The sequence below is a fragment of the Microtus ochrogaster genome, chromosome 1 (genome assembly GCF_000317375.1).
Source record: "Microtus ochrogaster isolate Prairie Vole_2 chromosome 1, MicOch1.0, whole genome shotgun sequence".
NCBI lineage: Eukaryota > Metazoa > Chordata > Mammalia > Rodentia > Cricetidae > Microtus > Microtus ochrogaster.
Window position 1 is genome coordinate 60,970,586 of NC_022009.1, and position 26,231 is coordinate 60,996,816.

Below are 26,231 nucleotides of genomic sequence, written 5' to 3' on the forward strand. Positions count from 1 at the left end.
CCTGAGTGAGGTAAGCCAGACCCAAAAAGAGGAACATGGGATGTACTCACTCATATTTGGTTTCTAGCCATATTTAAAGGACAGTGAGCTTATAATACAAGCAATTCTTGCATGAGTCACTGTTGCAAGCTTTATGCTTTCCTTATTCAACTAATAATTGACTAGAGTCATAAAACACAGATGCTTTATTAATTTAAACATTACTATATTTTGTTAGCCATGAAAATAAATTTTCAAACCTGGTGTGGTGGCACAAGCCCATGATGCCTGCAGAGAGGCAGAGACAGGAAACCCCTAGAGGTTTACAGTCATCCAGCGGGTGCCTGGTCAGCCAGAGGCACACAGTGAGGCTCAAAAACAAAGCAAAGCAGAAAGGGGAAGGAAGGGGGAGGAGAGGAGGGGGAAAGAAGGGTATTCTGCTAACCGGTATGAAAAGACTGTCAAAGCAGAAATAAGTGAAAACCTACGATTTCAGAGACTGGTGGAAGAGGACGTTCAGCTTTGTCACTTCACCTTTTCATGACAGAATCTGGATACAGAGCTAACACACTCAGCAGATACTAGGCCTTCAATCGCTTCAGCTACGGGATTACCCCGCTGTCCTGCCTGTAGCCCTGGCTGTCCTAGAACTCGCTTTGTAGATCAGGCTAGCCTTGAACTCACAAACATCCACCTGCCTCTGCCTCCCGAGTGCCAGGATTAAAGGTGTGTGACACCATGCCTGGTTTCCTTTTTATTTTTTGTAATCAGTATCTTACTTTTTAGCCTAGGCTGGCCTTGACATCGCGATTCCCTCGCCTCAGCCTCCTGACATCACAGCCTGTGCTGACAGCCCTGGCTCACAGCTCTGAGTTTGCTCATCTCTGTGGCTCAACTCTAATCCAGGACTTTGGATGTCCCAAGCAAGCTTTCTGTGCAAAACTATTCCCCAGCAGTCACCCCAATTTTTCTTCTTTCTTTAAAAAGGAACTCCAGATATGATAACAGCTGCACCTGCCTGTCACTAACCAGATAAGTTTCAGAAGACAGAGGGACGAGAACGGGAACTTTACAGGGACGCTCTGGTTCCTAACACTGTCATGCTCAAGCTGTTCAGAGCGCCTTTCCGATTCTCTTCAGGCCTGGAACATCTACAACCAGATGAAAAGCCGTGTAGATTGCGCCCTTGCACTCTGTCAGGGTTCAGTGGGCTTACATGGAGATTTTAAGGTGGATCTGACCATACATTGGGATGGATATTAAGCTACTTACTGAACTCTAAGTCAAAGGGAGTTTAACCATCAAGTAAGCCATGAAGGAAATTCTCAAAACTCCTGAACAATAAAATAGAATGAAGTATTGTGAAGCTTCTAGAACAAGCCTAGGCGAGATGAGCACCTGGGAGGAACTCAAGGGTTTTAGACACCTGACAGCACATTCGCTCAGCGACTCCGAAAGTTGACTATGTTAGAACCATCTGCAGATGCTTTCCAAATATGGGCTCCTTCGTGTAACAGTGTAGAAATGTACTCATCATTAGGCTATTTCATCAAATTTGTAACTTGTGCAGCATAATTTCTACCTGCAAAATGGTTGTTCAGCTAAATAAAATGTTCCTAATTAACTTTGTTTCTTCTTAAATTTAGAAAGAAAACATTGCCGTTATAATTGGCGTTACATTTAATTTTGGAAATTTGAGTTTAAACTAAACAAGCACTGAAGTTCAGCCTGGGGATAAAGCTCAATGCTGGAGTTTCTGCCCTGTATGCAAAGGCCTAGCAATCCCCAGGAATAACCAAGTAAATAATGAAATGCAAGTAAATAATGAAATGTCAGAAATGCCCTAAAAGATAAAATCCTGGAATAGGTTCTAGATTTCATCAGTTGCTTACATTTTTGTCCAACTACAAAAGAAAACTCTTCTGGAAATAATTTTCATAATTCAGAGACTAAAACAATAGCAGTCTATAGCACGCAGCTCTTGCCAAGTATCCGTGAGATCCAGTCTTGACTCCGGGGTGGCCAGCCTCGGAATCAGCTGGGAGTCACGTTTCTGGGTGCATCTCTGAGGACATTCCCAGAAGAGGTGAACGGAAGGGAAAGCAATCCTGAATGTGGGTGGTACAAACACACAGGCAGGAGTCCAGACTGAACAAAAAGGAGAAAGGGAACTGAAGGCCAGCATTCACCTCTTGCTGCTGACGCCAAACAAGAATCTGGCTCCACCCTTGACCGTGCTGGGTTCAACACACCTTTCCCTCCTTTCCTTGGATGATGTCTGTCAGCTAATGAGAAAAAACATGAACACTAATGAAATTCCAACCAAAGTTTGCATGGAAGGTCAGCTCACCCAAAGAAGTCTATAATTAAGGACATAAAGAATGATTTAGAGACAGCTCAGCGGTTATCCTCACATGCTGGGTCAGGCTGCTCACAGCTACCTGCAAGAGCTCAGGGGACCCAACCTTTCTCCTCGTCCTTGTGGGTACCTACACTTACACAGATGCATATATACGAATAAACATATGAATCAATCTTTTAAAAAGAAAAGAAGATTTAATGTCTCTGACAACTAAAAAGGCTGGCTTTACAGTTGCAGGTCATCACAAGTTACATAATTATAGAGAAAACACATCACTAGAAACTGGGAAGAACTTTTCATTGATTTTGTGATGATTTTCCAAAAGACCAGTATTAGACTCATGTTGTAATAAGGACAGCGGGGCTGCGTCCCCGGCTCCCGGCCGCCCGCACGGCTAGCTTTACCCGAAATAATTACACAGAAACGGTATTCTTTTAAACACTGCCTGGCCCCAATAGTTCCAGCCTCTTATTGGCTAGCTCTTACATATTGACCTAACCCATTTCTATTAATCTGTGTAGCCCACGAGGTGGCTTACCAGGGAAGATCTTAACCTGCGTCTGTCTGGAGTGGGAGAATCATGGCAACTCACTGACTTAGCTTCTTTCTCCCAGCATTCTGTTCTGTTTACTCCACCCACCTAAGGGTTGGCCTATCAAGGGGCCTAGGCAGTTTCTTTATTAATAAGAAATCACTCCCACATCAGACTCACTTTTGCCAATTCAAAAACTATTTTTAAAGAATTATAATTTACATATGTAAATTCACTATTATTTTTGCCTTAAAGAGTAAATGCTAGAAAATCAAGGAACTATTTCAAATAATGGTCCGTAGCCATTCCTTTATTTATTTAACACAGCAGCAGTAATTTCCTGATCCACCAATTCCAAACAGACTTTCATTTCATAATGAAATGAAAATTAGCAAAGTGTTAGCCGAGGAGAGAAAACTGACCAGGCCAAGGGAACTGCTGCGGAGAGGACAGAAAGCGGAGGAGCAAGCTTAGCTTGTCTGCAGGAATGTTCACAAGTGGACAGACCATGTCTGGGCAGGATGGGCACCTCCATAAGCAGCTCCTGCCTTTCAGCAAAGTGATTTCATTTACATTTCCTACCCCATCTCATTTAAATGAATGAGACACAAAAAGGCTACTGGCTTCTGTCTACAGGGCCCAGCTAGGAAGGGTCCTAGACAGGAAGAAAGGGCACCCCTCATTATCATAACACTGCACCAGACTGTTGTGCAGCCCCACAGAAGCAAACAGATGTTCAGAATCCTAACTAGGTGACCACCCTGCCACACACAGCAGCATTTCCTGGCCCAGGAGATAAGAAATCAAAGCAGGACTCACACTAGGACTGTGTGGCTCTTTTCTGTGAACAAATGAACAATGGCTCTCCCTCAGTCATGTGGCCTTTGTCCCTTCTATTATTTGAGCAGTTTTCCGGTATTTTATTTCTCTAGTAATCTTCACTTAACAAAGGGAAGATGACTGTCCACCTGACTAACCATTCACTGTCACCTAAGTGAGTTCCCACTGCTCCATCCGACCAAACTAAACTTTATGTCTGTTAGTCTGCACCATACAAAATAAACTCGATTCAGTTCTATCCACAATGTAAATATTCTGGACATAGTATTGATGACAGCACAATTTTGTCCTGTGAGTATAGGTGTCCGACCGGTGTCCCTGTTAGCTTGTAAGCTTGTGAAGGCCATAAATCCCATCGGTTGCTTAGCATTTAATGTGTGTCTGGCCACTAATACACAGTGATGTCATGGCCACGAAGAACAAGAGCCATCAGTCATTCCACTTGTCTTGCCAGCTCCTTCCCCATCAATCTGCCCTGAGCCTTTCTCCAGATGCTACTGTCGTGGCCAGTGGCCTGACCTCTGTGGACTGTCTCCCCTGAGCTTCCTAGCTTCCTGGCTCACCAAGGGTGTCTGCCAGTAGCAGAGACCTGCAGGAGATGAGACTGCAGGAGAGACCTCACAGACTTCCTTCCTACCCTGCAGTGGTTCTGGTTCCTTCAAAGGTTCCAAGATTCCTCAGGACACTGACACCCTTCGCTCAGTTGCCTTCTCGGGTGGAGGAGCAGGAAGAGCCCCTGCCATTAGTCCCTGGGTGCTCCGTCACCCATGAGTGTCAGTAACGTTGCTGCCCACATCTCTGTACCTAGATCCTTCACTAGTATCATCTGCTAATACAGCACTTTAAGTTACTAAGACCCAGTCCTTGGAAAAAAGAAAACATGCTTCACATACTTAATATAAGGCATAAACTCTCTGCTTCATTCTAAGGGCAAAGCCAGGGCAGCCTTCAGATGGTCACTCAGAGGACTTCAGTTGATGCCATGAGTAAGAGAAAAATCTATGAGAATTTGAAAACTAGAACAATGTTTATGTTTTCAAAATCTTTAGGAAAATTATTCAGCCTCTCAGAGAAGTATTAGTTCTCCTTCATTGTGGAAACTCATTACATGACCAGTAACTCCTAGAGAGCATCAGCACACATCTGGGGACCAAAACAGTTCAACCCTGGAGTCAACCCAACCCAAGACATAACAACAACACTTCACAAAATAAGCACCAAACAAAACCCAGTAAGCGGTGTCATCAATAACAAGGTAAGAAACGTAACAGGGTTAGCATTAACGCCATCTCTTGGCAAGTTCATTAAGACAAGAGCGACTCTCAAGCCAGGATCTCCCTCCACATCCTCCATCTTACCTCTTTTCCTTCCTGCAATCTATGTCTAGGGACTTCTGGTCCGCTCTTACAGTATGTAGCCATTAGCACCCCACGGAAAGTCAGATCTACACCGTCCCTCACTGGCGGGCTGTCAACACACTCCTCTCTGCTGCTGCACAACACTTTAACACAAATAAGAGAAGAAGTTTTTTCTTTGAAATGTCTTCTTACACTGAGCTTGTCATCTACCCACAGAAGGAAATGGAACACATACAAAGAGTTGCTAATTAGCAGTTAGAAAACGGACTGTTTCGCTTGCATGGGTCTGCTATGAATTTCCAAATAATGCCTCTTTCCAAGCACAAAACATTCATTTTGTTGCCAGCATGGCTTGGACAATGGGAACTTGATATAGACTCCAGTTTACAGCATCTCAGGAATGCCTGCATCTGTCAACCTTTGCCACTGTCGCAAACTGTTGAGAAAAACAGCTCAGAGAATTGGCGTAGCTCACGGTCAAAGGGTTATGCCTGTGGTCACTTGATTTGGCTAGTTCTGCACCACTATGGGGCACAACAATGTGCTGGGGAGAAGGGAACAGAACTCCTGGCCTCAGAGTAGCCAGGAAGCAGAAAGGGTAATGAAGGGCAAGGTGGGGCACCTAAGCCCCTGAAGACAGCAGCACTCTCATGACCCCGCCATCTCTCAACAAAGTCACTGGCTGGGACCAAGCCTCTAGCACATGAGCCTTCTGTGGGGAACATTTGCTCAAACCACATCTCCTTCAGAAAAAAAAAATACCTCTTTTAAAGTATTTAAGCAGTTTCTAAAAAGGTATTATACATTTAGATAAGAGGTTTTATACTATCCCACTTGATCCTTATAAATGGTGGGACAAGCAGGGCTCTTTAGGGCAGGGTACAAGCAGAAACAGTTAGCATCATGGCAGAAGAGGAACATCTTTCCTTAGAATGGAACAGTGTTAATGATTCCCACAGCCACTTAATAGAGAGCCTGTGATTAACCAAAAGACACGCCCCTCCCATCCCAGAACAACAAACAGTATCAACTGTCCACAGGATGTCATCTACATCTAAATAAAAACCTAAGCTGGAATGATTTTTCTTTAAAGAAATGTTTTAACTTACACATAGAAAAACCACTGGGGTGAAATCAGTGGGCCTTGAGGGAGAGGAAATCACAAGAACGGTAGAGCGGTAGGAAGATGAAGGGACAACGACCTTTCTACACGAACGGCCGAGCGCTGCCAGTGTTAACTGCACATGCCACTGCCCAAGTAATCTAAGACACAAAGACGAACAGGAGGGAACTTTAGCATTCAAGCAGCTAAAATATCTACTCACTGATGTCCCTTTTGCACGAAGGCAGTGAGTTTGGTTCTATGGGAACCGCAAAGGTGAATGAAACAGACTCTAGGGAGGAGACCTGTGCAGCATAGGCGTGCAGGCTTCAGAGGAAGAAAACCTGAGTGCTGAGGACTGGGCCAAATTAAATGCTAGAGGAATTTCAAGGAACGATAAATGGTTCCTATCTAAGGAAGAGCTGGGGACAAGAAAGAGACTGGGGATTGAAACACGCAGCTTTTAAAGGTTATGCAGGACATGGGCATGCAGCCAACTGCAATGGAAAGACATTCCGAATGAGATCAACTGTGTGTAGAGACAGATCAGCAAAGCAAAGGGAAGCAAGTGAGCGGCTCTGAGGATGTGGGCAGTTGGTACACAGGATTTTGGGGTGGATCTCACCTTATGCGAAGGGATTTATAGGAAGTCTAACCACAGACACAACACGGGTCTCAAGGGTTTTGTGACTTAGAGGAATGAAGAGCATAAGAAAAAGTAGGACAGACTTTCTTAAGAAAGTTTTAACGTCATTGATGAAAAGGAAAGGAAACTCGGTTTATAATTAGAGAAGAGATAATTCTGAAGGGCAACTGATAAAACCGAAGGGCAAACAGGGCTCTGCCAGGCTGTTCCAGATAATACAAACCGATGACAGTCGCGGTACAGCCAAGCCCGAAACAGTTCCCGGAGCCAACCCACTTCTGGTATCTTCTTAGATATTGAAAATGAAAATGAAAATAAAATTTATGCCCTGGCAGTGTTGAAGCAGGCATGGGCAGCCTGTATATGGAGGTTCTGTTGAACTTGTCCATATTTGGTTTCACGGTCTAAGTTGATAAGGATGACAGATAAGGTCTCTTCCTCAAGAGGGCACCAGATCTCATTACAGATGGTTGTGAGCCAGCATGTGATTGCTGGGAATCGAATTCAGGACCTTTGGAAGAGCAGACAGTGCTCTTAACCACTGAGTTATCTCTTCAATTTTCAAATAAAACTAAATCTCAAGAACTAAGCCTTGAACAAACATCTTAACAAACTCACAGAGAAATGATCACACACACCCCCAAGCTCTTTTGGGCATCACTTTGGCATGTCTACTGTTTGACAGTGCTAGTCTGCCCCTGCTTTGAAAACCGAACTCAGGATCTCACATATGCAAAGTACCAGCTCTACCAGCTGCAACTCTCCTGAACTGTAGGATCAGTGTGTGCTCACTAGAGAAAAGGGAGTCTTCACTGCCTGTGTCAATATTGGCACGCACAGCACATGTGCAATAATCCTAACTGTGACTCTACTGAGCGCTGGGGTGGTCACAACAGTCAAGACTAGCATAGGTCAGCACAAAGACAAAAGGGGTCTTCTCGAAGTCACCTGGAATCCTAATGAAAATAGAAGGTGCTGTTTCTCAATTCCCTTCAGACTTTCCTGGAGGGAGGGGTTAGGAAGGCCCAGAGTCTCTCTGGGTTCAAAACATGACTCCTCTCTGTCCACCCCAGCAGGGACCACTAGCTAGACAGTCACTTGTTGGGCGCAAGAATTGGCACATCCACTGTAAATATCATTTATCACAGAATCACAGGCATTATTAACTTTATCTTAAATGAGTTGACTAGCTGAGGCTGAACTCACCAAACCATGGCTTAGACATTACCAGGGACCTCGAAGCAGAAGTTCCAACCACAAACTTTAAACTCAGTCAGAACTGATGAGAACTCCAGCTACAATACATTGTAAATAGGGGACCTTGGGGCCAGTTAACGCCTCTGCTTTAAAAAGGGAAAGGCGTGCTATATAGTAGAGCAATCATCTAATTCTATTTACCCCTTTTACCAGTTTCATCCTTTATAGCCTGCCTTACTAGGATACTTAAATAAAACAACAAGTACATTAAAATGTTTAATACCCATATTAATGAGGCTCGTCTACCAGCAACAAAAAAAATCATTTATAGCTTGCCAAAAAAAAACTAGATTTAAGCCTTTTGATAATTAAATGTCAACAGCAAAGCTGAAATAATCAGTAAAAATTTATTTGCAAAGATATTTTAACTTCCCATTATGTTCCTAGAAGCCCAATATGTACATGCATTTTCTAGAACGCAATTGTTGTAGAAAAAGTGTTAGAAATAGATTCAAAACTGAGAAACTACCAATGTTTACATTCTGTGTCAGAGAAAGACACTTACTGTTGTAGCCATACACTTGACCAAATAAGCTATTATACTTATTCTCTTGACTTTAAAACAAAGGAAATAGCGGAATGTAAAATTTTCCCAAAACTACATTTTCCAGAAAACCAATTCCTCCTACTTCTACTCAGTTTCATTAACTAATATTTTCTGGGTGTTTGCTAGCACTTTGCTGTTAATAGTTGAACAACAGTCAACATGTGTGAATAGCCATGAGCTACCTAAATATATTTACATACTAAAATTTTTCTAAAATATAAATTTATATTATTACTTTTAAAAGTACCTTTTGTTTTTATAAATACACATATTTATCATCAAAACTTCACTGCATAATTCAATAATCTCTAATGACCAATCTATAAATAATTTTAAGATGTAAAGTATGTCTACGATATAGTTTATTTTTATGTATACTAACAGCAATACATCAAAGACAGAAAAAAATTAAACTTTTAGGATTTACCTGAAATAGGAATATTCTGTGAAACAGATAATTGCACATCTCCTGTTCCTGGTGGCATGTCAACAACTAAGTAGTCCAGTTGACCCCAATCGACCTAAAAAAGCAAGAAGATATAAATATTGCCACTGCATAACAATTTCTGTGAAAGTTGATATAAACAAACTTAATATATAACTAACATATCTAAGACAATAGCTATCCTGAGCCCCCTCTGGGGACCAATGCTGTGCTGTGGGCTAAGGGCACACGGGTAGACACACATAGATGACACACATAGACACTGCCTACTGGACCTGCTTTGAACGATAAGCTTAAGTTTCCAGATAACAGGGTACTATATACACATAGTAACAGCCTCTTTTACTACGGTCTTCTAGGCAGGAGAAATCATTTATTTTCACTGGATATAGCTTATATTTTTGTCTAAGAAGATCTTAACTTTTTTCCACAGAGATTTTGGTTCATGTTTATTTGTTTTAGTACAGCATTTCTTATGCAAATAATTTTTTTGTTATTTTTCCATAAAAATAAACCCACTAATAATGAAAAAGCATAATAACTGGAAAATTATTTAATTTTAATATGACAAATTTCCCAGGACCAGTACTAGTTGATTCTTTCTTTGTAGGCACTGAGTTTTAAAGGACTCACCATATAACCAAGTCTGTAACACCCAACTTCACTCCAGACAGAGAAGCATCCTGTGCTCGTTTCTCCTCAGCTAGAACTTCCCTCGGCTTCTTGGTCTCTGTGAAAGGCCTGGGATCCTCTTAGTTACCTGAACTACAAAGCTGACCTCATGACTGATGCTTCTCTTTCCCTCGTTGCCTCGGCCATTGACTTACTCTGTCAGATAAAACTCTCTGAAACACACCCACTTCCTCCTTCGACCTTCAAGAAATAAGTAGGGTGATAATGGACCACAACTGTCCATTATCTGCTCTTATTAAAGCCTCTGGGCCACTGTCTGTCTCATGACTGTCAATCCAGGGTGTCCCTACAACACACACACACACACACACACAGAGAGAGAGAGAGAGAGAGAGAGAGAGAGAGAGAGAGAGAGAGAGAGAGCGAGAGAGCGCTACTTAATTGATCTTAATTGCTCCTGCTGCTCTTGGAGTAAAGTCTGAGTTTCTGCTCCCCAAACTGCCTGGTCTTTGTTAGTGACTCCATGTCAGCTCAAAATTCACTTCCTTGGGGAACGCTGCCCAAGTCTAGACTAGACGGAGTACCCACTGTGCATGTCACCAAACCACTTTTGTCCCTATTCAGAGAGAGTGAAAGAACTTATATTGGGCACCTAGTTAATAACTGATAATTAAATGCTTATTTGCAACATTACAGATGAACAGGCAACTATCTAATAGATATAATGTTTCCAGTTCTACATAAAGAAGGTGGTGAACTCTGACAGGAAAGCGCCTACTGACTCTCAGACACTGGAGTGAGCAGGGACAGTCACCCTCCTGTCTCATGATCCATCTTTTGTGAAACTGTAAAATGAGTTAAACACCTTAGCAAGAAATGGACGACACAGGAGCTGCTTGCTGTCCTTCAATAATGAAGAAATGCAAGGCTTCGAGACTTTCTATGTTATAGTAAACATAAATAATTCAACATTATGACTCACAAAAAGTGCAGCATGATGTTCTGCACCATTGCTGGAAGTGCAAACGGTGCAGGGTAAGCATGTTACTCATAAGCGCAGGTAAGCATGTTACTCATAAGCGCAGGTAAGCATGTTACTCATACAGCGCAGGTAAGCATGTTACTCATACAGCATAGGTAAGCATGTTACTCATACAGTATAGGTAAGCATGTTACTCATACAGCACACAGTAAGCATGTTTACGCATACAGCACAGGGTAAGCATGTGTATTCATATGGTGCACGGTAAAGCATGTCTTCAACATGGCGATGACAGTCTGTGAGGCATTCAGCATTGCCCCGTGTGATGGAGATAAAGCAAGGAATAGAGCAAAGTCTCAGTCATCATGGAGCCAACATTTTAGGGAAGGAAACATAGAAGAAAAAGAAGACAGGATAGAATTGGGAGGTCTGTCTGATCATGCCAAAGCAGCCAAACAGAACCGAGTTTATTTCAGAGCTTGCTTATATACAAAAACAGAACAAAGCCCAGCACAGACAGTTGGTCAGTATCTAACCACAAGACCATTCCTGTCCTTGAGTGAGCAGCCTCATCATGTGCCTGCTGCTCGGAAGCAGCCTTCCTTTCTATCTTGATGTTCCTGAGGCTTGACGTCAGCAGTATACTGTCTACTAGATAGAGTGTTCTTTTCTTATGTGATAAATCAGAAGTCTCTCAGAGCCCTCAAGGTTATAAGAAAAAGTAGAGCAGGCAAGCTTGAACTCAATCGACTTCTTTAAGTCAGAAATGACTCCAGATGGAAACTGAGTCACACGCGGGCTTCCACAGATAGTGGTATAATGACATATTTTTAAGAAAATAATGAATACAGATTGATTTTCAATAGCTTAGAAAACAATTACCCTAACGCTACCCTTAACTTCTGTGGCAGTTTGAAATTGTCCCCCATAAGCTCTTAGGGACTGGCACCAATAGCAGATGTGGCTTTTGGGGGGGTAGTTGTGGCCTTGTGGAGGAAGTATGTCAATGTGGGGGTGGGCTTTGAGGTCTCCTTTGCTCAAGCTCAGTGTGACACTCAGTTGCCTGTAGCCAAAGATGTAGAATTGTCATCTTCTCCAGTACCATGTCTGCCTGCACGCCGCCATGCCCCACCATGATGATAATGGACTGAACTGCTGAACTGTAAACCACCCAATCAAAGACTTTCCTTTCTAAGAGCTGCTGTGGTCATGGTATTTCTTCACAGCTGCCATCCAAGAAACTCTCCCAGGAAGATAAAGGACATTTTCTCTTTTTCTGTCCTAATCTGAGGCTGCTAGCACTGGCAGATGGGCAAGTCTCTTCATTTCAGAGAATGCCACATGCCAAGTGCCAACAATTGATCACTGTTTTTTCCTGCCATTTAAGCATGTTGATTACGCTACTTCCAATTTCTTATTTCAGAGAACCAAGGTTCCAAGGAACTAAAAATACGTCACTGTTACAGCAGCTCATTTCAAATGGCACTCAAATTGGATTCCAACTATCTGAGAAAAGCTGGCCCGGGACCTATGCAATGCATACTGACGTTCTATAGAAAAGCTCGCTGACTGGAAGAGTTTAACTCCGGTCGGGAGGCTAACAACCATGGCCTTCAGTCAGCAGATATGTGTGTTGGCACCATGGCCTTTGTATATGGCCTGTTGAGTGCTCGTGACAGAAACTGCTCTGCTGGGGCCGACTGTGACAAACTTCTGGAAGCAGCTAAGAGATCAAGAGTAAAGCTGCTGACTTTGCTCATGGCCTTTCTAGGACTCTGCACCTACGGCTTGGCCCTAGTGTTTTTATGTTCACAGCATCGTGTGCAAAGATGTCTACTTGCTGTTTTGATATGATTTCATTGTTGTTGCTCAACATAAAAACATAAATTTTACTATTTTTTGACAATTTCATACATTTGTACAAAGTGTTTTGATCATATTTGACCTCCTCCAAGACTTACCCCTAGACTCCGTCTCCCAGCCTGTGTCCTCTGTTTTGTATTCATTCACTCATTCCAATCAGTGTTGCCCTGACTCGTGAGTGTGGGGCCATCCACTGGAGTGTGGTCTAGCTATCAGGGGCCACGTGCTTCAAAGAAGCTGACTCACTGTTCTCCAGAAGCCATCAATGGCCAACAGCTGCCCAGTAGTTTGATCTGATTCTTCCTTCCTTCCTTCCTTCCTTCCTTCCTTCCTTCCTTCCTTCCTTCTTTCCTTCCTTCCTTCCTTTTTTTTTGTTGTTGTTGTTTCTCTGTAGCTTTGGAGCCTGTCCTGGAACTAGCTCTTGTAGCCCAGGCTGGTCCTGAACTCACAGAGATCCGCCTGCCTCTGCCTCTCGAGTGCTGGGATTAAAGGCGTGCGCCACCACAGCCTGGCTTGATCTGATTCTTAATACAAAGCATCCCTGGAAGAAACTGACCCATTTTTTTCCTCATTCATAGCACTTTCTCCATCCTTACTGGTCTCCCCCAAAAGTACACACACTAAAAGCTCAGCCCTCAGTGTGTCATTGTTGAGGAGTAGCAGAGTTTTTTTATCAACACTGTTGTGTAGTTATCCTGCCCATATCAAAGTATATCCAAGACAGAAGGTGAGAAACTCATTAAGACTCAGAAATTCAATAAAAAACCAAAGGAAGTAAAAATTACAATTCTTAGGAAGTTTCTGAAACTTACAAGACTCACAAGGCCTTCTTCAAGCTAGCAACTGCTAGAAGAGACTCTGAACAGCTAAGCAGTCTGAAAGTTAAACAGGAAGTTCCAGGGATAGGTACAATGTGTGAGAGTCATCACCCATGCTGGACTTTTCTGTGAGTCATGTATACCATTGTAACCTCTCACTGATACTCCTAAAAGTACACTCAGTAAACTAACGGGCTCACTAAAGGCATTTTGGGTGGGAAATGAAGTTTCTTTGGTATGTCCGTCAGTGCCCTCTGTGGTGAGCAAACAATGGCCCCAATCCCACAACACCACTACAAAAGCTTCTCTTGAAATCTCAGCCTCTCAAACCATAGGTTAAAAAAGCAACCTTTATAAACTATTGAGCCTCAAGGACTCTGTTTCGGCCACTGAAAATGGACTAGAAAACTGGTATAGACAATGCTCTTAACCTGATGTCAGCTCCACTGTCAGATTTTACAGACACATTAGCAAGGCCACAGATTTTCTTAATTTACCTGATTTCTAAGATATAAAACAGCTCTTTCGGCTTTAAGAGATGTTTTTTGATAAAACTATCTCCCCAACCTCAGATAAGACTGGATGTGTTCAGAGTGCCATGTCTACAGACATATTTCCCCAGTTCCAGAGACAGCCCCTTAGCAGAAGAGACCGCTGGCAGGCATGTCTTGCTGCTCCCTCTCCATGGCAGACTCCTCCCTCATAGCTGACCAGTGTTTAATAAACATGTACGGGATAACTGCGCGTCAAGTTGTTACTTACAATTATAGTATACAACTAACAAGAAAACCCTCTCCACGTGAGAAACCTTTAATGCACAAAGGAAGTCTAAAGCAGAACAGCTGCGTTACATGTCTGAGCTATGCGCTTTTGCTCTTCCTAGCGGCTTCTTTATAAGGTCATGCAACATTTTATTTTGGTTGCAAGAAGAAAATTGTTACAAAAGAGAAGTTACTTAAATATAAATTCCTTAGCAAAAACCTGAATGATAAAAAGGTTTTTATTAACGGCCTTCTAAGTGGAACAAATAACACAATGGATACACTAACCTGATCTTTGTAACCTCTATTAAATGCGCCAATTGCAATAAGACATGGCTCAAGTTATAACAGAGTTTTTCGCAAATGTTTTCATTTTCCTCAAATAACTGAGTTTTCTGAGCCATTTTAAAACAGTTCCCCTTCTATAGGAAATGGGAGAGGGGGTTTAGTTGAAAGGCAAGGAAACTCAAGAGAGCAGCTAACGCCCTCCAGAGGAGAAACTTCCTTCATGACATCTTTCTTCTGGTAAGTTGTTCTCTAGCAGAGGGCTAGAGCAAGCTGGCCCTGACAACTTGGACACAGCATCAACTCATAGGGCATTTGCTAGCCGAACCTGATACAGGGGTTCTCTGCCCACTCTGAGCCCATTTGCTGAAATAATATTTAAAGCAGGACGTCCCACAGAGACCCACGTCCCACAGAGACCCATGTAAATCCACAGTATGAGCAAAACAAGAAAATAACAAAAATAACAGCATTTCCATAAAAGTCATGGTTTTCAGTGATTTACAGGATATCCAAGTTCTCCAAAAGCACAATTTGCTGATTATATGCGCAGATATTCATAACTGTGAGGCAGATGCTGATGAAGTATAGAACTATGAGCAAAGAGACTTAAAATATAATAAACCTGCTTTAAAAATCAAGACGTTTTCATTTGTAAGCAATTAACCTTTGGAATTAGCTCTCCCTCCGTACCTTCTTCCCTGTGCTGCCCTCCCATTGCCGTGCCCATTTAACCTTCCTGCTCTCGTTTCCTCTGTATCCCTATAGAACACTTATTCTAGCTCCCCTTCCTTGGAAGACACCCACTCCCCACCCAGTCCCTTACCAGCTATTTACCTCTGTGGACAGGTATTTTAAATGAAATACGTGTATCTAAAGCTTAAACTAACATCCAAATATAAGAAAAACACATAACGTTTCTCCTCCTGGGTCTGGGCTACCTCCCTCGGCTCATTACCTGCAGATCTCACCATTTCAGGTCCCTTTAAGGGAACGACACTACTTATACCAGTCACACCCAGGACAGCTGATCTCAGGTGTCAGTACAAAATGGACTCGACTTTTGTTGCTTTTGTTTTGTTTCGGTGTCTTGGGTTTTTGTTTGTGTGTGTGCTTTTCTGTTTTGTTATTTTTGTTTTTAAGAAAGAGAATGAACATGAAGTTGGGTGAGTAGGAGGGAAAGGAGTTGGGGGAGGGAAAAGAATATGATCAAAATATATTAAATGAAAATCGTAAAGGTTAGGGTTTTGTTTTTTTTTTTTTTTTTGGTTTTTCAAGACAGGGTTTCTCTGTGGCTTTGGAGCCTGTCCTGGGACTAGCTCTTGTAGACCAGGCTGGTCTCGAACTCACAGAGATCCGCCTGCCTCTGCCTCCCGAGTGCTGGGATTAAAGGCGTGCGCCACCACCGCCCGGCGTTAGGGTTTTTAATCATAGTCCTTTATGGACATTTGAATAGCCAAAGTTTAAGAGTGTTTTCTCAGAAGGATTTACAATTCACTTTTCCAATCTAACACATGCAATTTGTAAAATATATCTAGATACGCAGCACTCTAATAAAGTTACAACATTACTAAATACTTTGATGACAATTTTTAAGAATATTTTCATGGTTATTTAAGACAAAAGGCAAGATTACAGCTGCCATAAAAGCTGCTTTCTGGATCCCCATTAAAAACATAGGCAGCCATTGCTCACATTCAGGCTCTCCAGGGCATCAGCGCACCAGAAGAATACCATCTCCCATGAGACCAGGGCAGCCACTACACTACGTGCATGAGCAATCCAAACAGTCGTCCAGCCAAGATGGCTCTTGGATCTAGTTCCCGCCAACGCTATCCACCTTAATTTGGGACTCAGGGACCCTCAAATGGAGCTAGGCTGGGGCAGAGAAGAGGGCAGAAAGTGGAGCAGCCGGTGACAGGGGGGTGCAGCAGGATGAATCGAGCAGCCACTGGGCCTGTATATGGTAATATTAGACGCCTGGAGCATGCGCACTTAATATACACGGAGTGCTATGACCCCTGTTTTACATATAAGATACTAAAGGGTTGAAATGTGGCACATTTGTCAAGGTCATACTGTTGCTAAGTTAGAGACCTGGGGTACCATATCACTATCCTCCAAACTTCTCCAGAGTTCCGCTAGCAAAAACTCATGACCCCAAGAACATAGTTTTTTTAGAATGTGATTAGTGATATATAGGCATGTAAGATAGAACCCACTTAGATTCACAGAAAGTCAATTATTTATATAAAACAGATAAGAATTATTTCTACATTTTCCCTTTTCAGGTTCATTATAATGATATCCTCTCTCTCTCTCTCTCTCTCTCTCTCTCTCTCTCTCTCTCTCTCTCTCTCCCCCCTCCCCTCTTCTTCCTGCCTGTTTTTGGACAGTCTTTTATATTAGAAATAAGAGTCCTAGTAACCATGGCAATCTTAGGCACAGATTTCCCAGTGTTGTGATAATGAAGAACACTTGAGTCTTCAATAATCTGCCATCCAACAGGTCTTGTTTGAAATCAGTGTCATTCTACCAAATACCTAGATAGGAAAATGATGTGGGGTAATCACTGAAAGACAGTAAACGATCTACAGGAACAGATGGAAATACTTAAATAGTTTTCTCACAAATATCTGTAGTTTTTTAACATATTTTGAAACTAGGTCAGTAGATTTCATGTTTAAATGCAAAAGATCAAAATCATCAAAAAGGAGACCAAGTGTGAGAGTTCCAGCTGGATATGAAGCTATGTTTTAAGTGTGACCTATTGTATTGAGGCTTGTAGGTCCTAAATTCTATTTCAACATTAATTGTACTTTTTTTAAAAAAAATCAGAACACATAAAAAAGAAGCCTATGAAACACTAAGCATCTGAAACTAGCATACAAGAACTGAATCTGATCATCTAGTCACCAGAAAGAGTTGGAGTTTGGGGAAGCGGTATATGTACATTGTAACAACCTTGAGAGAAATTACTGTGTGAGCAGATGTTAGACTGCTCAGTCCTCTGGACTCTGGCTCTCCCATCTGTGCAGGAAAGGACTCCAGCCTGGGTGGGCGAGCATTCAGACACTGCCAAGCACTGCAGAGGACAGAGAGGTGGCAGTGACTGCCGGATAAAGGGAGAAAACCCGAGGAGACCTGCTTACAGAGAAGGGAAAATATACACTTTCCTCTCAAAACAGCGAAGGAGCAAAACAAAAGAAGAAAGCAGGTATGTTGCATAAGACAAAATGGCTTATGGTTAAGAAACCTACTTCTGGAATGATGACATTTTATCGGACGATTTAGCTGAACCTCACAAAATGAGACTGAAAATCACACTGAACCACAGTCTGCTTTGAATGCCCTCCTAAAATCCCTTCCTGTGTGTCACCTAAGGTCTGATGAATTATATCAACATAAAATGCTGTAAATGGCACAAAAGATGCCATCTTCAGTTGCTGAGGGGATTCCCCTCACACAGTTCCCCAAGGGCAGGGCAGGCAAGGGTTTCAACTCCACCCTGAAGGTTGTAGATCAAGCATAACCACCCAGAACACATAGAGCTTCTTTGTACCCACATATGACAGGAACATACTCAGCCAAAAACTGCAAGCTCTTCTTCTCATTCAGTGTCTTTTATACACCTCAGCACCAATGCGGGATCAAAGAGAGGAATGGAAGAGTGTCACATAGGACCTGGACCTCGCCGTGCCATGCTGATCTTGTGGTACATATGAGATTTGCTTGCTTTATGAATGTAATTTAGTTGAAATAGAATTACGCTGCTTTCTCCCATCCCTTTCTTCCCTACAGCACCTCACACCTGCCCTTCTGCAAACCCTTTCATGCCCCCTTCCAGCCTCAAGTTGGTAGTTTCTTTTCCTTTTATTAATATTGTTAAATGCACCTATATGTACATGATATCTAAATAAGTACAGCCTGCTGAGTGCACCTTTGTTGTCTGTGTGTATGCACATGGAAGCCTCTCTAAAGGAAACCAGATGCTGGAACACAGCAGACCTTAATACACGAAAACCGAAACAATCCCATGTGTTCTACTTGACCATTATGTAATAAAACTTAAAATCAACAGGAATAACTCTTCAGTAAGTGTTCATAAGTGTATAGACTCACGAAGATTAAACAGCTCATTACTGAATGAAGTAATGGATCGGTTGAAGAAGGAATCAAGAATGAAATCAACATATTCATAAAACTAAATGAAATCTACACAACAAAACCTCTGGGACACATTAAAAAGCCATTATGAAAAGGGAATTAACAACTCTAAGTACCTATATTAAAAGATCAGGAAAAAAAAACACAAATAAGTGACTTAATGAAGCAACTCAAAAATTTGGAAAAACAAGAACAAACCAAATTGAAACCTATCTGGTAACAAGAAACAATAAAAGCCAAAGCAGACATTAATGAAATAGAAATAAAACAATACAAAGAATCAATGAATCTAAGAGCTGTTTCTTAGAGAAGATAAGAATGACAAATCCTTGACCCAATTAATCCGAAGAATGAACAAAAGGACCAAAATTAACAATATCATAAATGAGCAGAAAAACAACAGACAGCAAAGAAATAGAAAGCACTATATAGCGTGTACATTGGAAAATCTAAAAGAAATGGATATATTTCTTGATTCATCTAAACTACTAAGTAAATGAAAAGCTCAACAACTTAATCAGATCAACAACAAAGAAGACTGAGAAAGGGGTGGGGGGAGCCTCCCAACAAAAAAAGTCCATACCCTGATGAATTCATAGCAGAAATTTGCCAGACTTTCAAAAAAGATCTACAACTGATCTTTCTCAAACTATTAAAAAAAAAAAAAAAGAAGGAGCACCCCCAAACTCCTACAAAGCCCACATCACTCTACCACCACAACCACGTAAGGACAAAACAAAAAAATGAAAACCACCCATGAATATTCCCAATGCAAGCATCCTAATAGAATACTAGCAAACAAAGACAAGCATATATCAAGAAGATCAGACACCATGATCAAGTTGGGTTTATTCAGAAATGCAGGCTTGGTTCAACATACAGAGGCTAACAGACACAATAAATAATAATAAATGAACTTAAAGATAAAACACCAGATGCCATAAAGACCTTTGACAAAATCCAACATACCTTCATGATCAAAGTTTTAGAGGGAATAGGACCAGAGGGAGCATCTATCAACATAATAAAAGCTATATATGACAAATCCACAGCCAATACTATCGTAACTCGGAAAACTCAAAGCAATTCCATTAAAATCTGGGATGAGACAGAACTGCCTACTATCCCTACTTCTTTTCAATACAGTGCTGAAAACACTACCCAGAGTAATAGGCAAAAGAAGGAAATGGAAGGGCTACAAATAGGAAAAGAAGAAGTCAACTACCCTTATTTTTAGATTATATGATATAATGAGATCCTGAAAGTTCTAACAGAAAACTTCTAAGAACAATCAACAATCTTAGTGGCAGGGTTCAAAATCAATTTGTGAAAACCAGTGACCTCTTTACAGACCAACAACAAACAGACTGAGAAAGAGATCATGACACACGTCCACTTACAACAGCATCAAAGATAAGAAAATATCACGGACAAACATAAATAAGGAGGTGAAAACCCCTACCATTAACCTTCAATTCTCTAAAGAGAGAGATTGAGATAGATACTAGAATATGGAAAGACATCCCATGCTGATGGATTGGTAGAAATAAATAATAATGTGAAAATGACCCTCTTACCAAAATCAATTTACAGATTTAATGAAATCCCAAACAAAATATCCAAAGTTCTTTATAAAGATAAGAAAACTCATTGAGAACTTCACATGGAAGCAGAAAACACACACAATAACCAAAGCAATCCTGAGCGAAAAAAGAATCATACTAAAGGAGTGGTATTTTAGGCTTCAAGGTGTATTGTAGAGATACAGTAATACAAACGATATGGCACTGGCACAAACAGACATACAGACGAGGAGAATGGATGGATAAGCCAGACATGAGTATAGCTGACATTTAAAAAAAGAGAGATGGGGGAAAAATCATCTTCAACAAATGATGTTAGAAAAACTGAATGTCTAAATGCAAAAGAATGATAGTAGACCCATAACTATCTCCTTCCATAAAAATTACATCCATGGGCATCAAAGACACAATCTGAAACCTGAGACAGTAACATTGCTAGAAGAAAACACAGGTAGGACTTACAAGATATTAGAGCACAAAAAGACTTCTGAACAAGAACGACCCCATTTTCTAAGAAATTGAGGTCAATAATTGGTAACTGGGACCTCAAAAACAAAAACAAAACAAAACAAAAGGCTTCTCTACAACTAGGGAAACCATCAATTGAGTGAATAACCCACAGAATGGAAGAGTCTTTGTCAGCTAGCTATACTATAGACCTGACAAAGGATCAATATCTAGAATATACAAAAAACTCAAAAACAGCGTCAAGGAAACATACAACCCAAATTTAAAAACCAGCTAGGGATCTAAACAGAAATCTTAAAGGTGAAATAGGAATGGGTAAGAAATACCTCAAAAAGTGTCCATCATCCTTACCATTTGAGGAAATGCAAACTAAAACAACTTTGAGATTTCATCTCGCCTCAGTCAGAATGGCCAAGATCAAAACGACTCACAACAAGGGCTGAGGTTGGGAAGCCAGGAGCCTCATTCACTGTTGGTGGGAAGGCAAATCGGTGCAGCCACTCTGGAGACCAGTGGGAAGAACCCCCAAAGCTAAACATAAGTGTACCATGGCCCAGCTCTACCACTCCTTGGTACACGCCCAAAGGACGACATCACAGACCACAGACCACAGACATGGGTTCAGTCGTCTTCATTGCTGCCCTGTTCACACAGCCTGAAAACGGGAACACCCCATGTGCCGCAGTGACGCACAGACCATGAAAAGGGCACATACACACTGTGGAAGACTAGTTAGCTGTGTGTAGAGAAAACTGAAATTGGTTTACTTCTGATTTGCTTAAGACCTTTTCTAAAAGGTGGTTAGTTACTGGGACTCAAACTCAGGTCTGCAGAGAAAGCACGTCACTGAATCAGCCATTCCCTGCCTCAGATACATGCTTGTCTCCTGATCTGTCTTTAGTTATTGGGGGAACTGTTGCTATGTGATCTCCTTCCCTTTGATAAGATGTAAGAATCTACTGAAATACTATGAGAATTCTTTGTCGTGCAGAAATATACCTGAAAATTTAAAACAGTTATTTACAGCTGTAGCATAATTTAAAAAAAAACTGATATATTTCAACAAGAAAAGAATTCAGCAAAGATCCAATGTCAGGCAAAAGAGTTGTGTGTGGCTATCTGCCAGCATGCTAATTAGAAACTCAGGACAGCAGAGTTTGACTAGTCACCCACCATTCAATCTGAACAGCATGTTTTGCTTCTTCATTGTACAGTGGGACAGAGAACATTAGAGTGAGGAGTTCTCCAGATGCTCATCCCAGCACTTTGCCTTTTACAGATCGAGATACTGAAACTCAGGAGTCAAATATTTGTTCAAGAGCTGCCGAGCAAAGCAGGACAATAAAAGCATCCTTTTGTTTTCAAAGGGGAAATCAGATTATAAAATTGAAAATAAAGACCCTACTAATTAGGCAGCAGTATCTCAGTGAAAAGCTGTTCATAGTGAACCGTGCAAATAAAATTTTCTTGTAATGAACACAATCCTCACAGATGAATACTGTGAAAATATTCATGCATTTGTGGTTTTGCCATATTCCAAAATTACCCAAGTAAATAATCTCTAAAATCTCTTTCCCAAATGCCTAGGTGATTCAAACAGGTATATGCTTTTTTGAAAATTAAAGGCAAAATTCTCTAGAGTAAAAGTAATATGTGGTCAAATCTAACAAAAACTGCACGTAACAGAAAACTGGGGCTAAGAAGTGAACAGGAAATAAGTCCCACCTAGTGTTTGAGTAACAAATGCCTACACTTTGGAGACCCATATTTGACTCTGGCAGATGGACTTGTGGCCTACGGAGCTGCACAGAGTGCAGTGCATCTACTATCACGAGCACCACGGACTAAGACCGAGTGTCACACCCTTCAACTGGAACGTCCTTTAACACAAAGACGCTGAGAGAGACTAAAGATTACAGGTAGTAGAATTAGGACAGAGACGTCAAAACAAAAGAAGGAAACAGCCTAAGGATTGGGGGATGATGAACACACAAAACAAACAGCATAATTCCCAAGTCACAGGTCTAAGCACTTCAGAACTTCTAGAACTACATAATTACTTCAGCACTACCCAAAGAAAGCCAGAAAACCTAGATCATGAGATTACGACGCAATAAGATAATGGATGAGTTCCATACATCCCATTAAAAGCCCATTAAGTGAGCAGCTGTTCCTCCATTTGCAATTAAGGAAACTGTCATTACAGTGAGCTGCTCAAAATAAATGTACCTGATGAGCAGGTAAAAGTGGTAACGGATCTAGAAGTTGCTCCTGCCTCAACAGGTATCTGATCAGTTCATGTTTATCTAATATGATAGATCACACATTAGTATGCATGCTAAAGATGTTGTGCAGAAACAACTGAGTGGGGAAGATAATTAACATGGACTTTATCCCTAAATCAAAATATAGGCCAACATTCATATGTACCAAGCATTGTCCCGACACACGGATACAGCAATTTATAACAACTCTGAACTCCCTGCCCCCCGAAGGGAGGACAGGAACACAAACAAACCAGTGAGTAGACCATGGGGAATCCTGGTAAACTGAAGAGAGAATTCTCAACAGAAGAATTTCAAATGGTCAAAAGATACTTAAGGACGTTCAACTTCCTTACCTATCAGGGAAATGCAAATCAAAACAACTTTGAGATACCATCTTACACTTGTCAGAATGGCTAAAATAAAAAACATCTCTGATAGCTTATGCTGGAGAGGATGTGGAGTAAGGGGAACACTCATCCATTGCTGGTGGAATGCAAACTTGTGCAACCACTTTGGAAATCAGTGTGGCGGTTTCTCAGAAAATTGGGAGTCAACCTCAGGATCCAGCAATACCACCCTTGGGAATATACCCAAAAAATGCTCAATCATACTACAAAAGCATTTGTTCAACTATGTTCATAGCAGCATTATTTGTAATAGCCAGAACCTGGAAACAACGTAGATGTTCCTCAATGGAAAAATGGATAAAGAAAGTGTGGCACATCTACACATTAGAGTACTACTCAGGGGTTAAAAAAACAATGACATCTTGAAGTTTGCATGCAAATGGATGGAATCACTCATTAGTGGATACTAGCCATAAACAAAAGACATTGAGCCTATAGTTCATGGTCCTAGAGAAGCTAAGTAATAAGGTGAACCCAAAGAAAAACATATATAGACCCACCTGGAAATTGGAAGCAGACAAGATCGCCTGACAAAATTTGGGAGCATGAGGGTGGGAGTAAGATGAAAGGGAGAAGGGGAAGAGGAGAGGAGAAGGGGAGGGTTAGGGAGAGCTTGAGGGAACGGGATAGTCGAGATGGAGGAAGGACAGATATGAGAGCAAGGAAGAGATATCTTGACTGAGGGAGCCATTTTGGAGTTAGCAAGAAACCTGGCTCTAGAAAAATTCCCAGGAATCCACAAGGATGACCCCAGCTAAGACCCTAAGCAATAGAGGAGAGGGTGTCTGAACTGCCCTTGCCTTGTAGTCAGACTGATGATTAGCTTACATATCACCTGCATCTAAAAACAGATGGAAACAAAGACAAAGACCCACATCAGAGCACTGGACTAAGTTCTCAAGGTCCAGTTGAAGAGCAGAAGGAGGGAGAGTATGAGCAAGCAAGTCAAGAGCATAAGGGTTCACCCCACTGAGACAGTTTGCCTGAGTTAATGGGAGCTCACCAACTCCAACTGGACTGGGAATGAACGAGCATGGGATCAAACTAGTCCCTCTGAATGTGGTTGACAGTTGAGGCAGGCTGAAGGGCCAATGACAATGGCACTAGGATTTGTCTCTACTGCATGTACTGGCTTTTGGGATCCTATTCTCTTTGGATGTATACCTTGCTCAACCTGGATGCAGTACAGAGGGCCTTGGACTTCCCACAGGGCGGGGTGTCTTGCCCTCTCTTAGGATTGGAGGGGGTGGGGGAAGGGTGTGTGAAGGGAGTGGGAGGGGAGTAAGAGGAGGGGAGGAAGTGGGAATTTGGATTGGTATTTTTTTTTTAAGTAATAAAATAAAATAAGAAGAAAAAAGAAAATACTCTACAGTCTTCCTACAACCTGATCTTCTGGAGGCATTTCTCAGTTGAAGTTCCCTCCTGTCAGATGACTTTAGCTTGTGTCAAGTTGACATAAAACTGTCTAGCACAGGCCTTGTCTGAACTTCTAGCTCTGTAAGTCAGAGATCTATTTTACTGTCTCTGGGAACCAAAGAAAGTATCATGCCTTGATCCAAAGAATGTTAGCCTCTAGAACTACTTTGGCTGCAGTGGGGGGCGGTGCTTCTAAAACAAAACTTCTGAGAGCTCCAAGACATCCCGGCAAAGGGAGATCACATTTCATTTGGGCTCATATATGCCTGCTATGGGGTCTAGGAAGAGGGATGGACTGCGGAGCACGGTTAAATGGGAGCTCACCTTCTGTAACACTGAGGGAAGTGGGTGGAGTGATGCAGCGGTGTAGCATTTCCTCACAGAATCACCAGAGACCTGAGCGTGTGGAGTGAGACTGAGCTCTGGAACTGTGTGAGCAGAAAGAGGCAGAATGCTGCTAGCGGAGATTTGCATCCCACCCCAGCTGCACTGCCAAGCAGGGCGGACAGGTGTGATAATTACTACACTGCTGAACTGTGCAGCCAGAGGTCAGAGGTTGAGAATTCTCACCTCTGTCTGCATAACAACACAAGACAACTCCTTGAGGCAAAGGAAATTAATACTTTGATTATTAAGATGGGTTTGGTTACACCTATCTGGTTTTATAAACACACACACACCCTGCAGAAGGAGTTGATATAAAAATCTAATGGCTTCTTAATTAAGCTTCTCATTGAAATTATGGATGGGAATTTCCCAAAGCTAGAGGAAACAAAAATGGACATCCAAATACAGAAAGCATTTAAAACTTCCAGTAGACATTACCGAATAATAATTTCTCTACAACATACCAAGATATCTAAAAAAACAAAGCAAAGAAACAATACTAAAAGTTGTAAGAGGGGAAAGCCAACTAATTTACATCAGATCTGTTATCAGCAACCCTCAAAGCTAAAAAAAAAAAGTGGGGAAGGGATGAGGATGATATATTCCAAGTCTTAAAAGTATATAGTTGTCACCAGGTGGTGGTGGCACACACTTTTAATCTCAGCACTCAGGAGGCAGAGACAGGAGGAAGATCACTGTGAGTTCGAGGCCAGCCTGGTCTACAAAGCAAGTTTCAGGACAGGCTCCAAAGCTACAGACAAACCCAGTCTCAAAACAACAGCAACAACAAAAAAAAGTATACAGTTGTCAACCAAGATTGCTATAACCAGCATAGCTATCAAGTTCAGTACGTGGATATCGCAAGGCAAAGGCAAGGCAATCCATGACAACTGAGCCAGCACCGTAAAGAAAGAAAAGGGATCTTAAAATGCACACAGAAAGAAAATGAAGTTCCACATGCAACAGCCAGGACATACTGTCAATAAAGCAACAGATGAGCAAAGGAGAGTGGAGAAGGAAGCAGGGATGTCCAACACAGCAGCAGACTATCAGACAGTACATCAGCAGACTACCAGACAGACAGTACATCAGCAGACTACCAGACAGACAGTACATCAGCAGACTA

The 26,231-nt window shown here is 41.7% G+C and overlaps 1 protein-coding gene across 1 annotated transcript in view; it reads right to left on the bottom strand.

The window, feature by feature from the left end:
* Nubpl (nucleotide binding protein like) overlaps window positions 1–26,231 on the bottom strand; it is a 183,086-nt gene that overhangs the window by 39,791 nt on the left and 117,064 nt on the right. Inside the window, exon 7 of the mRNA XM_005343742.2 lies at window positions 9,051–9,144. Coding sequence (XP_005343799.1) covers window positions 9,051–9,144 — 94 coding nt within the window. The remainder of the gene's footprint in view (window positions 1–9,050; window positions 9,145–26,231) is intronic.